At 47.7% G+C, this 12695-nt stretch overlaps 4 protein-coding genes across 4 annotated transcripts; 2 read left to right on the top strand and 2 right to left on the bottom strand.

Annotated features, from left to right (window-relative positions):
* Nucleotides 1-141: 141 nt before the first annotated feature.
* On the bottom strand, nucleotides 142-3345 carry ABOM_010552 (glycoside hydrolase family 35 protein; the record flags this gene model as incomplete). The annotated part of the gene is made up of 5 exons (XM_022537680.1): nucleotides 142-362; nucleotides 447-2262; nucleotides 2315-2423; nucleotides 2520-2628; nucleotides 2691-3345. The coding sequence occupies 5 exons, from the start codon at nucleotides 3343-3345 to the stop codon at nucleotides 142-144; spliced, it is 2910 nt and encodes a 969-aa protein (XP_022384552.1).
* Nucleotides 3346-5409: 2064 nt separating this feature from the next.
* On the top strand, nucleotides 5410-6966 carry ABOM_010551 (uncharacterized protein; the record flags this gene model as incomplete). Its single annotated transcript, XM_022537679.1, has 4 exons — nucleotides 5410-5687; nucleotides 5739-6086; nucleotides 6136-6543; nucleotides 6597-6966. The coding sequence occupies 4 exons, from the start codon at nucleotides 5410-5412 to the stop codon at nucleotides 6964-6966; spliced, it is 1404 nt and encodes a 467-aa protein (XP_022384551.1).
* A 1325-nt stretch (nucleotides 6967-8291) lies between these two features.
* Nucleotides 8292-9673, top strand: ABOM_010550 (pectinesterase precursor; the record flags this gene model as incomplete). Its single annotated transcript, XM_022537678.1, has 7 exons — nucleotides 8292-8408; nucleotides 8474-8610; nucleotides 8674-8753; nucleotides 8816-8962; nucleotides 9028-9088; nucleotides 9154-9347; nucleotides 9414-9673. The coding sequence occupies 7 exons, from the start codon at nucleotides 8292-8294 to the stop codon at nucleotides 9671-9673; spliced, it is 996 nt and encodes a 331-aa protein (XP_022384550.1).
* A 345-nt stretch (nucleotides 9674-10018) lies between these two features.
* On the bottom strand, nucleotides 10019-11085 carry ABOM_010549 (SDR family NAD(P)-dependent oxidoreductase; the record flags this gene model as incomplete). Its single annotated transcript, XM_022537677.1, has 3 exons — nucleotides 10019-10236; nucleotides 10306-10917; nucleotides 10980-11085. Coding segments are annotated over 3 exons (936 nt in total), but the record flags the coding sequence as incomplete, so codon positions are not given.
* Between the last annotated feature and the right edge of the window lie 1610 nt (nucleotides 11086-12695).

Here is a 12695-nt window from a genome sequence, read left to right as displayed (position 1 = left end):
AGGACCCACAGAAGGGCTTTCTAGTGTACGTACTCCGTATATTTATAGAGATTACTCCGTACATGAGCCGAGAAGGCTTTGACAGAAAAAAGCTTCAGTGCTATGACACCCTGGACAAAGCAACATGCCGATCGACCCCATTTAGTATGCCCCCCTTCTCGTCACATATCCTGGCCACTCCACCGCAACTGGTTTCCGATACCCTGACCAAATAGGGCGCGACGCCACTAGTTGCAAGCCATTTGGCCCAAGCATCGCTTCCCCGTCTAGGCCCCACAGCGTCACTGCTATATAGTTGATCCCGTTGTAGTTCAGGATCCCCTCGGGCACAGGGAAATCCGTTTGCGGGCCAAGGTTATTGACTGATTGAAATTAGCAAGTACAATATAGGTAGACGTAGAACGTAGGACATGTCAGACAGGAGTGGGAATTCTTCTGTGACGTACCAAATTTCCCAAACTGAAAGCCGTTCACATATAGTTGACAGCGATAATTTCGCGTATGTACGTCGTCCGTTGAGCCATTGAATGCAAATACAAACCGTAACGGAATGTCGTATCCTGTCGGTAGATCCAGAGGGAAGGATGTGGTGAAGAACCCAACCCCTGGCTTCTCGATACCTTTCGTAAACGGGCTTCGCATCTCCCATGTATTGCTCGGAGGAGAGGGTAGATGGTAGCCCTGTCGTTCAGCGAACATGGCTCCCTCGTTGAGAGGGCCACGGATGAGATCGTAATACTGTTCGCCACCAAGGTTTCCCGTCATCTTCCAGCGGAGGTCAGAGTGATGTTCATGGCCAGAAAGTGAGTAGTCTAAGATGCCACGCGGGAACTTAATTGCGTCTGTACCTGGGGCCTCCTCGTCGTACCCCATGTGGTCAATTAGGATGCTGATGGTGTAGGGCTTTCCCAGAGAGAGAGATATAAGGTTAGCAGTAGGAACAAGTGAAATATTCTGCGCATAGAACGAACTATCGCTGCTTCCTGTCCAAGAGTCGAGATATTTATCGTTCAACCAGATGGAATACCCGAAGCCCGCTCCGCCGGAGATATTTAGGAAAAGGAAGCTCTCCTGCCCGTTAGCAATAAAGTGCCCTCGGTAAAGGAGAGATCCAGTGTGGTAGCCGTAGTCAAGCGCATAAAGGGATGTTGGAGTAGTGAGGTTCCGAGGGTTGTTGGTCCAAGATTGATTGAGAACTGTCCAGGCCTCATCATCGTAGGAGGGACCAATCTCCGGAAGGGAATCGAGATATCGCCATTCAAGATCATGGGGAGTGGGAAGGGAAATTGTGGGCGGATTGTACTGGATGAGCCCATGAAGTTTTCCCCTGGATGAAAGCGTAGTGTTGAGCAATTGATCATTAAACACTACACCATGTACTTCTTGTGGCGTGGATATGACCTCAATGGCGGTTGTTGCATTAAGATCTCCACTCAAAACAAGGAGGTTGTTCTGAATTATTGCAGTCCGAACGAGGTACCCTGCTTTCACAATGATGAGATCTTTTGATGGTGAGCTGTAGTTGCCTATAGGCTCCACAGCTGGTGGTTCTAGTATCCAGTAATTGTACGCATCATTACGCCATAGAAGATGAAGCTCGAGATCTCCCATTTGGATCACCCTAGGAGTAGCGGTTACTCTCCATTGAATAACCCATGAACCCTGTAGTTGTCTGATTACAATACCAGAGACTGGTCCGTCGAGAATGACTGGTTTGGATAAGGCCTGCGAGAAGGCAATTTCATGCACTTCATCCTGTCCACCATATAGAACCAGTACGCGGGTTGAGCCAAGACTATGTGCCCAAGTCAATACTTCCGCTGAGGAATAGATCATGTTGATGCCTCCAACATCATAATCTGTGACGTGTAACTTGGAATCACGTCCGTTCAATGACAATGTTGCATTATGCAGCTGTGGGATGGTGACGTTACCGATACTGGTCGACACAGTTAGTCTGTATCTCGCGCTGCCCGTGAATGTGAAATCAGCATGTCTAACAACGTAGAAATTGGTTTCGGTGCCATTTCCAACCAGGGGAGTGACAGCGATTCCTGGGTTGTCTGTGTATGATCCATTCTTGCCAATCCCTGGGGTTGCCGTTAGATAGGCGGGTGATATTTTGAAAAAGTTGGCTTGCAGTTTCTGTTCGCTATACTTTTCACGTGTGAGGGTTCGGTCTTCGGCGATGGAGGCACCGTAGTCATAGGAGGTATAACCGCCGTGGTATCCCAGATTGCCCCAGTTTGTACCACCATAGGTCTGGAGAAGTTTAGTATGACCTCGTTAGGGATATAAAGTTGCGTAATCTGACCATGTAGATGTTGAAGATCTTGACTCCAAAGCTGTAATTGTTCTTATATACCACTCGAGAGGCTTCGTGATTGACCAGCATTGCACATCCTTCCTCAGTGACTCCTCCCCTGATTATAGTTAGATCAGTGAATATAGCGAGAGTAATGTGTTTTAGGGGATACATCAAAGTATGTACGCCATAGCACTTACCAACCCCACCTGACCCTCCTTGAAACTCCATAATTGTAAACGGTGTCGAGGGACTCTGCTCTTCATGCAAGATATTCCAATCGTAAGGAAACCTGTACGTTGGCCAAACATCCGGATGTGCACCTCAATGTAAATTAGCTCCTCGCTTGTCTCAAGAAGTCAATCCAGCAGGAGCATGCACATACAGTCATACCGCATGGGGTAAGCATCGATTCCATAGATATCTACCTCACCCAGTCCGGTTCCGGGTGCGAAGTATCCTTCCACTTCGTTGTCATTCATTGCCATGGGCACGTCCACCCCCGCAGCACGCAACTCTTCCGCCATCAACGCCATAACCGCACGGTTCATCTGCGATGGGAATTCCTCCTCTGTCAGTCCTGGCCAGGTAGTATACTCATTCTCTGGTTGGACCATGATAACCGGCCCCCCTCGCGTGATCTGTGCATCGGCAATGATCTTTCCAACTTTCGACATATAGTTCTTGATGGAAGCCACATAGTCTGGACTTATTGATCGAATGACTCCTTTGATACGTAGGACCCATCCAGGGATACCCCCCGCAGATGTTTCGGCGTTGATATATGGACCGGGCCGCGCGATGAGATAGATTCCGGCCTCAGAGGCAGCAGCAAAAAATTCATCAAGATTCCAGATATCAGTGTTATTGTTAACACCGTTGTCGCCGATCATAACATTTCCTGGGTTGGCTTCCAAAAGACCCCAGTCTGTGTAGAAGGAGACGCCATTAAAACCCATGCTTTTGATCTTTTGGAAGACATCTAGCCATAACCCAGGAACTGGAAGGCGGAAAGGGTGGAATTCGCCCGAGAAGACCATGATACGTTCGCCGTTAACCAACAGAGAGTGTTGATCCCAGGTGACCTGTCAGTAGTTATTAAATGCTGTACCAGGTTTCCTCATGGGATTTATTAGTCCAGTCTCCATACCCTAGTTTGCGCGGGCCCCGATCTCTTATCATGGTTAGAATTAACTGCATCTAATGCTTTCGTTGTGGATGCATCGGCAAATCCACAAACCACTACCAGACTGATGAGCAATAGCAGTGGACGCAAATGTAGGAGGCGCAATGGTAACCGCATCTCTGTTTCTATGGAAAGAGTGAGAAGAGCTGACGAGTAAAGTGACGGCGCATAGGTATTTAATGGCGAAGCATGCTAGTCCAGCTTAAAGGAATTAACAACTAAAACCGGCCCGCAAGGCATCAAGATACCAGGCAGAGAGAGGATTGTGGTTGTCTTTCACGGCGCAAACTCCACCGAAACCACTGCTATAAAGATTTCTCTAGCCCTCATGGTACAAGCGGCTAAATGAAGAACAAGGGATAAATTACATTGGTATTATTTCGCTCCTGCTTGCTTTGCTTCAAACAGCAAACATGCATTATTTGGGCTCCGGCTCGAAGTCATGTCGAGATTGGTGGAGAAAGTTGCACCAACACATGATAGATCTTGGTTCTAGACTGTACTAAAGATGCATTATGATCTAAGAAGGTATTCAGGCTGAATCCTGGTACATGCGGGGTTAAGTATTCAACTGGCGATCTCGGAGATTTCTCCGAGATCCTGGGGTTATGGAGGCAAGAATGGCAATTTACTTATCTTGGCCCAGGAAGAACTCGAGAATTCGTAACGGCAAGCATAGTAGTACGTGTATGCCAGCAATTATTGAGCAGACTTTGTGTTGATTATTGGAATGATGTAGAGAGCTGAAAATTGCTTCATAGATTATCTAATTGATGGATCTGGGCCATGGCTAATGAAGCTGCAGTGAAATGTTTGAGTCTATCGATTACAATTATCTACGGAACAGTCCAGAGCGTATTGCACTGGGTGGAAAATTCGAAGATATACACGATCCTCGTTTCTAGCCTTAGATCTAACTTCGAGCATAAAAGCGAGACAATGTGTGGCCCTTACTGTTGCTCTCTGACCATCTGGGGGTAAGTTTGTTATTGGTGATAGACGTAAACTATCCCCGAAAGTCTATCGTTACTCCCTGGCCTCTTTGCCTTGAAAGAAGACAGATATGTGTTATTTCGTCGTCAAGAATCATATTCTGGTGGAGTTTAAATCTTATACATTGCTTGGATTGCTGCCATAATGCACTTATAAATATTATTGTATGTCTGATGACTTGGTTCAAAGGGTATAGTTAGTTAAATGCACAGTACATATGTATATCAATTACTTACTGTCAGATTTAGCACTTATTACAGAAGTCATTAAAAACCGAGAAAGGTAGCATGTAAGTTGACCTGTCTTTTCCCATGATGCCATTTAGCCATATGTTAGCTACACGAGGGTACGTGGAATATGTATAGAAATGCATGTCATGTTACTGTTGACTGGATTAAGCTCACTAGGGTACGCCACAGTTCTGGACCACTTCCCCTCCATCGGGGACCTCGCTCTCATCTTCTCCTCTTGGCGATCCCCGAATCCAGTTGCTCTCTTGTATATGGTACGCCTTATTCGTATTTTGGATGGTTCGATATACGCCATGCCGGCGGCAACATCCATTTAACATGTACGATCAGGGTGTCTTCCGATCTCTATCTTGATGCTGGCATTTTTGAGGAAGCTCTCGAAGAGCTGTAGCTTTAGTGGACTTTTCTAGACCACGAAAAGCATGGATTGAGGCGAGCTTAGTCTACTAATCGGCCATCATGCGCAGTCTATTGACATCCATTGGCTAACGTTTCTGTTTGAGAATCTGATCTAAATATTCCTCACTGCTTATTTATATCTCTTGTCTCTCTTGAATAAACGATATATCCGACCCAATAACCTCAGCTTATGGCCTTGGCAAATCTTAATTCTCTTTTTCTACCTTCATTTCCTATCTAGCAGTTGTCATTGAGTGATAAGAATCACCGACATCATGGATGGGACATCTCAGATTCCAGTTGGAGATACTCTTATTTGGCGAGCCTATGGTCAATTCGTCAAAAGGCTGTTGCTCGGTCCCAACACCCCTAAAGAGGGTTTGGACTATGTTTATGTGTGTCCTCCCACCGAGCATGGGCTCCGTGGGGGACGACCCATTCCAGATGCAGTGACCAACTCAAACGTCTTCTCCGTTGCCGATTCCTTACAGAGGGCTGATTCTCCTCTGTTTACGATTCACACGGACCTAAGTTACTTCGAGTCCCTTGATAAGTATGCGATGATGGCCATCTAAGTTTAGGAGCGAGATACTAAACAGAACAGTTATCTCAAGGCCGTGACAGTCAAGACTATCACCCAGGAACAAAAGGCTGAGATCAAACAAGCAATCAAAGAGCAAATTGACGCCGAGGAACAGAGGAATATCGCAAAAGCCGCTGCTCTAGCAGCATGGAAGCATGATCTCGACGCTCAGGCTAATCATAGAGCTTTTCACGACTGGGCCATTGACAATGCTGATTCTTACCTGGAGTTGGAGGAGCAGGTTACCCTGACTTCAGGCCAAGTGGATCTACTCCAGAGCAAGTACTATGGAGCGATGGCGGGGACGCTCCGGGAGAAAAGGGAGAGGCTGGAAAAATTGGCTGCGGATGCGAAGTACAGTAACCCAGGGTAGGGCCACGCGCATCTTCTGGTATTCAACAGACTAACCCCATTTCAGATATAACATGCCATGCTTCATTCGCGACTACGCCGTTGACGAGGCGGCCCTCGATGCAGATCACAGAGTGGAAGATATCGATGGGCGGGATCTTGTTTATCAGCCCCTTTACACCATTGACGGATATGAATCATCCTGCGACTCTTGGATTAAGGGGGCTGCTGGAGACGGTACAATTGTCACACTGGACCTTACCTCGTCCAGATATGATGACTGGAAAGAACTTGGCCATTCTCAAAGCATCTCTAGGAAGGCAAATAAGTTCTTTTTCTTTTTCAGCAAATCAAGCAGTACGAGCACGACTGAAACCCACCTTAACTTCAACGGGAGCGAATGGAAACAGCAGACAAAGATCACGTTGTATATGACTGGGCCTGCACGGGTTTTCAACATCACACCTGGCTTATGGTGAGCTATTCTGTCCGGTCTATTCATTATCACCCAAACATAACTCTGTTTAGGGATGATAGTGGTGTACGGAGGACGTTTCCTAATCTGCTTGAGGGGGAACATGACTCTGCACTTGGTCTGGTCCGCGTCTCGAAGATTCTCGTCGGTTACGAAGTGTCGCTAAAGATCCGTTTCGCTGAATCTCTGAAGACTCAAGTAAGAAACATGGTGAGCCAGGCTAAATGGGAATCCAATGGCGGACTTCGGATTTTCGGATTTCAATTTGGCCCTGACCAAGCTTCTGGTACCTCTTTTACGAGAGATGTGAACTCCGTCAAATACAACGAAACTAGCAACGGGCTTTCACTCCCTGCAAGCCCTCCAGGCTGCCCGGTGATTCTAGGAATTCTCGGTCGGAAAATCGGGGTTGAACTGCAGTGATCTCCAGGTATGTGTACGTGAACCTTTGGGCTCTGTGTTAGTTTATCTCTCCATTGGTTGTTTCGATCCCTCATCACCTTTAATTTGATGCGTGGATAGGATACCTTCGCAAGGTGGAGGCATTGGATTATTTTGTTCTATTGTGTACCTTTGGACTAGCAGGAAATTGCAGCATTCAACTTCTGCAGCAGGCCTTCGTTTTTCTTATTATATTAGCAGATGGGGCTTCCAACAAGCTCATGATTATCTAGCTTTTGCCAATCAATCTGTTTCCGAGGTAACACCGAATGTTCTATGGAGGTAGTCATTCTTTTTCTCCCCCCCCGTCTGTACCGCCAGTCTTCTCTCTAAAGTCGCACTTAGTCTTCAAACATACCATCTCTCGAGGGTTGAATGTAAAGGCAGATTCTACATCTTCCTCGCCTGAATTGCATGGCCCACGGGGTACCACTTGTCGATCCTATTCTTAGGCGCCTAACCCAAAAAAGGAGCTTTGCGAGACGGGCGCCAGGGGTAGAGCTAGAAAATCAACGGGTTTTGCATGCGCCCTGTGGGCTGGGCTGATGTCCCACGCAAAAAACACAAGATACCTGCGCGTTTTCTATTGCATTGAGAGCCGAAGCCCATCTTTCCAGCATGCGTTAAAATTTGCTAAGGCTCAGCGCTGAAGCTTGGTTTGTTGGGGTGGATCTCGTTCGGCGAATTTGTGCATGCTTGAGTTGGAAAAGTCCACCAATCCAATTTCTTGGGGTGTGTTGGAAGGGAAGAAAAGCCGGTAGCAATTTAGGGACGGAGTTTGGTCGGCGAGCAGGAATAAACCTGTCCCCACAAGGCTCAAACATCGAGTTCCCCCCTGTCTCGGAGCTCTCGGGAGTTGAGATTCTAATAATCTAACGCTTCCTTCAATCGTTTGCCAAGCTAACATAATATCTCCTGATATCTGCCCAAATTGCGATTTATATCATGTTTCGGAGGGCCTGGGCCTGCTCTCGTTTGGGTTAACTGTGTCGATATTGGCTCTAATTAAGAAGAACTGGCCGAGAATTAAAAATTGGAGCAGGAGCTGGGCCCACTAGCCCTAAAGAAGCTTCTTTAACAGCCGGACAAATTACTTAAACGTCCTTAGCCATTTCACATATAGTTATCTAGGTTCTGAGGAACCCCCACCGGTGTCTCCACTAGGAGGTCCTGGTCGATATCAATCAATCGGCCATCATGGAACATGCGTAAGACATGCTTACCTATAAAGATAAGGTATCATCGCGCCCCCTAGTTCCTCCATCAATAGCAAACTTAGATTCGCCGATCTTTTCCGCGTAACAATCATGGTGAAATCACTTTTGGTGTCCTCTCTCTTTGCCGCATCGGCCCTGGCCGCGAGCCGTATGACAGCTCCTGCCGGTGCGATCGTCGTTGCCAAGTCTGGGGGGGATTATGACACGGTAAGCAGGTGGAAAACGCAGATCAGATATCTTGGTATATGCTCTGACGAACTGTCATTGAATAGCTTGGTGCCGCGGTGAATGCCCTGAGCACCAGCGAGACCGCGACGCAGACCATCTTCATTGAGGAGGGTACCTACGACGAACAGGTGTACATCCCGTCGTTGGCTGGAAAGTTGATTATTTACGGTCAGACGGATGAGTATGCTCTAAAGATTCTGTGCTGCACTACAAAAGACCTTGTCAACTAACACTGTATTTCTAGCGACACCACCTACACGGGCAACCTTGTCAACATCACTCATAACATCAAGTTAGCTGACGTCGCCAACGATGACGAGACCGGTCAGGACCCCATCATGCACCCAAGCCTATCTTCTTTTTCATTGGACTTACAGTAAATCTAGCAACCGTTCGTAACCACGCCCCCAACTCGTCCGTCTACAACCTCAACATCATCAACTCCTGCGGTCAAGTCTGCCACCAGGCCTTGGCCGTGAGCGCCTATGGCAATGACCAGGGATACTACGGATGCCAGTTCACCGGATACCAAGGTAAGCAACAGAAAAGAAAACGGAGGAGCAAAAGAGCTCTGCAGTACTGACTCGCCATCAAATAGATACGCTTCTCGCCCAGAGCGGAAACCAGGTCTACGCCCACACCCTCATCGAGGGTGCCGTGTAAGCTCCCCTGTATTCTTCCGCCCGATCGGAAGAAAATAACTTACACCCATTTCTCAACCCAGTGACTTCATTTTCGGTCAGCACGCCCGGGCCTGGTTCCATGATTGCGACATCCGCGTCTTGAAGGGCCCCAGCTCCGGCTACATCACCGCTAACGGCCGCTCTTCCGACACCGACTCGTCTTACTACGTAATTCACAAGTCCTCCGTCGCTGCCGCTGATGGCAATGATGTCCCCTCGGGTACCTACTACCTCGGTATGTCATAATCCTGTTGAAATTGTACTTTCACGCGCCATGTTTTACTGACAATCTATATCACAGGTCGCCCCTGGTCCCAGTACGCCCGCGTCCTCTTCCAGAAGACCTCCATGACCGATGTGGTTAACTCTGCTGGCTGGTCCGAATGGTCGACTGCCCAGGCGAACACTGAGAATGTTACCTTCGCTGAGTATGGTAACACCGGTGCAGGAGCAAAGGGTACGCGGGCTAGTTTCTCCGAGAAGTTTAGCGAGCCGGTTTCTATCTCAACGATTTTGGGCTCGGATTGGACACATTGGGTTGATACTAGCTACATCAACTAAGACTCTTCGGTACTTCAAGAAAGGGAGGATATTAGGATAATATTGGCTATTCTTACTATGATCGGTCTTATATAGCAAGTAGCGCTCGGTGTAGATATGTACATAATACTTGAATGGCTTGAAATAGCCCATGTTTTTGGATTGGCGTTGATGTCGTAATACTCTTCCATTTATCCTGAGACGTACTGGCTGTGAATAATTGGATATCCCAAGCAAATTACGACGAGTTTAGAAGCCATCAAGTCAGGGGTTTTTCAACGACGAAGATGTTGAGAATATCTATACTATATTGCCACGTCCGCATTCGGAATAATGCCCTTCACTCAGTTCTCTCAGCATTTGACCTTAGTAAGAGCCAGTTATAACTGACAGCCGACCACCATCAGTGACATGAACAGCGCCATTCGTAAAACTACCAGCCCGACTAGCAAGGTACAGAATTGCACCCGCCATTTCCTCATCCCCACCGAACCGCCTGGCGGGGATGAACCTCTGGTCATCGCAAGTCTCTTCTTCCGGTTTGCGGTCTTGAGTCAGCACGGAAGCCAGATCGGACGGATAGACTGCAAATAACTCCTCGTCAACCTCCTAACTCGAACGGTAATATTTATAACGGGAAGGGACACCCTTACTTCCCGGCGCGAGAGCATTCACCCGAATACCAAACCTAGCCAACTGGGTGCTAGCATGTTTAGCCACCTGCATGATCGCAGTCTTACTGGCCAAATACGGGGGCGATGACGAATGATGGCGACTGAAGGCTGAGATACTGGTAGTGAAAATGACCTGGCTCTGGATCGACGGGACGTTGCTGCCCTCTGTGATGGGCTTTCCAAAGCCGCCTTGCAGCGCGTTCCTGTTGCCGGCGTCGAGAAGCTCGAGGAACGCAGTCATGGTAAAAAAGGCGGCTGTGATGTTGAGATGCAGGGTGTCGTTCATCTCATCCATGGAGAAATCGGTGAATAGGGTCTGGCGCAGTTCTGAGAGAGAAGCGGTTGGGTTGTAGCGTGCTGGAGGCCCGATGATACCCGAATTGGCAATGACGAGGTTCACATAGCCTTCCTCGGTCGTGATGCGGTCTACGGCAGATTGGAGATCTTCTTTCGATGTCACGTCGCACTGCTGTGGGACCAGGCTGCGGTGCTCCTCGGCCGCCTTCTGCAGCACCTCCAGTCGCCGGCCGAGGATATACACTTTTCGTGCTCCGCTGAATGCGAGGGCTCGTGCCATGGTTAAGCCGATGCCTGTATGTCACAACGATGAGTTGAGCGAAGGCCACTCTGTGATGATTCTTGTAAATACTAACCACTGCCTCCGCCAGTGATGACAGCCACCAGACCATCGACACGGAAAATGGTGCTTGGGTCAATGAGTGATGCCATTGCTTCGTGTTGAGACGTCTTTGAGTTGTTCTAAGAGGCGATGTGACGTGTCAAAAAAAAAAGAAAAGAAAAAAGATGTTGATGAGAGAAGTCACCGTCCATGGTCGGGCCTTATTGAAACTTTTATATCGTCATGTTCCAAATCGGTCGGACGAGAAAAGTAAGTGGCAGCACAGGGTCATAATTTAATTGGTAAGCAAAGCTTTGGGTATCTTAGGCTGCCAACCTCATAGAGTCCATTTCACTGCATAGCGAACAGATGAGTGGGACGTAAGGTATAGAATGTCGGGGACTGTCGGTAAACACGGCCGATGAGACAATTCTTTTGATTCTGAAAGTACGTCTTTACCATATCGTCGAATCATATTAAATATGCTAAGACAGGTCCAACAATTCACTGAGAACAACCCCACAGCATCCTATCACATGTATATCCATTCTTCCTGCACTCCCTGGTATAACTGCTAGTAGTATAGTTTGGCGGCTATCTTCCCGACAGCGCCCGACATCAAGTAATGGACGGCAGTGCTTTTCCGATTGTTCATACTACTAGTAGTACTGTCCCCACTGGTGGATCCCGACGGCGGCCGACAACTAAGCTTACTGTGACATGTCCACATAAGCAAGGAGTTTCGGCGCCAGCTCACTCTAAGTCTGGCGATAAAGGCCAAGAACAACAGAAACCCAAGTACAGTCTAGGATGAACCTTCCAGCTGTTACTCGTGATATCACTCATCCAACTGGCTATTATGCACCTCTCAGGAACGAGGTTCTGCCACAAAGCTTACAGGCAAGAACGCCCTTCACTAGATCCCACTGGCTTGACGTAAGCTCCTCGATGGGACACTTGAACTTCGTTCGTGTAGGGAGTGTTCGATTATTGTGGTCGAAGATATGCTAGGTTCGCAATTTCATGTCTATCGATCGACCTTGAGTAGACATATATTTACAAAGGACTGAATTAACTGGGTAAATAAAGCACGCTGGCCACCTTTTGAGGTGTAGAGCAATGTGGTTTATGGGAATAAGAACTGTTACGCAATGTCGCCGATACTACCAGGGCTTTTAGAAGAGCTACTGGATACGTAGATCAGATATATAGCCATTGTGCTCTAGCACTACGCCCCAGGTACTACTCCATCCTGACTGATATTGGATGTGTCTTTCACCAAAGGATACTTGAGCGAGACATTCTTCCTTCCACTGTCTATCCGCCGAGAATGGTGGGGGCCCATGCGGGGTAAGATTGTCCAGAAAACAACGCTAAATACGTCCAGACAGTAACCCTTGTACGAATGTGGCATGTTTGCTTCCGGTAGCTTCCATGACAAACGATTATACAAGGATTAGGAATACCTGGATTATTAGAGCATTTTCCCAAAGGGGAAGGTCTCTATGTATTTTCCGTCTAGCCCTGTGGGGATGCAAGCTGTCCGCCTTGGCTTGTTCTCGACAAGGGAACACCAGGATAGCCCGATTTGTCAATGGCGAGTGTCGGTATATCCATACTCATATCCCTACTCATATCCATACAACACCGGCTAGGATAATTGCCTTGGTTCCTGTTCCTAATTTAGGAGATGCATTCGGAGTATATGAAAGCAATCGTAAACGAGGAATTGGTAAATCTAAAATCGCTG

The sequence above is a fragment of the Aspergillus bombycis genome (genome assembly GCF_001792695.1).
Source record: "Aspergillus bombycis strain NRRL26010 chromosome Unknown contig00129, whole genome shotgun sequence".
NCBI lineage: Eukaryota > Fungi > Ascomycota > Eurotiomycetes > Eurotiales > Aspergillaceae > Aspergillus > Aspergillus bombycis.
The sequence above is the reverse complement of the archived record's forward strand: the minus strand, read 5'-3'. Positions and strand labels throughout refer to the sequence as shown.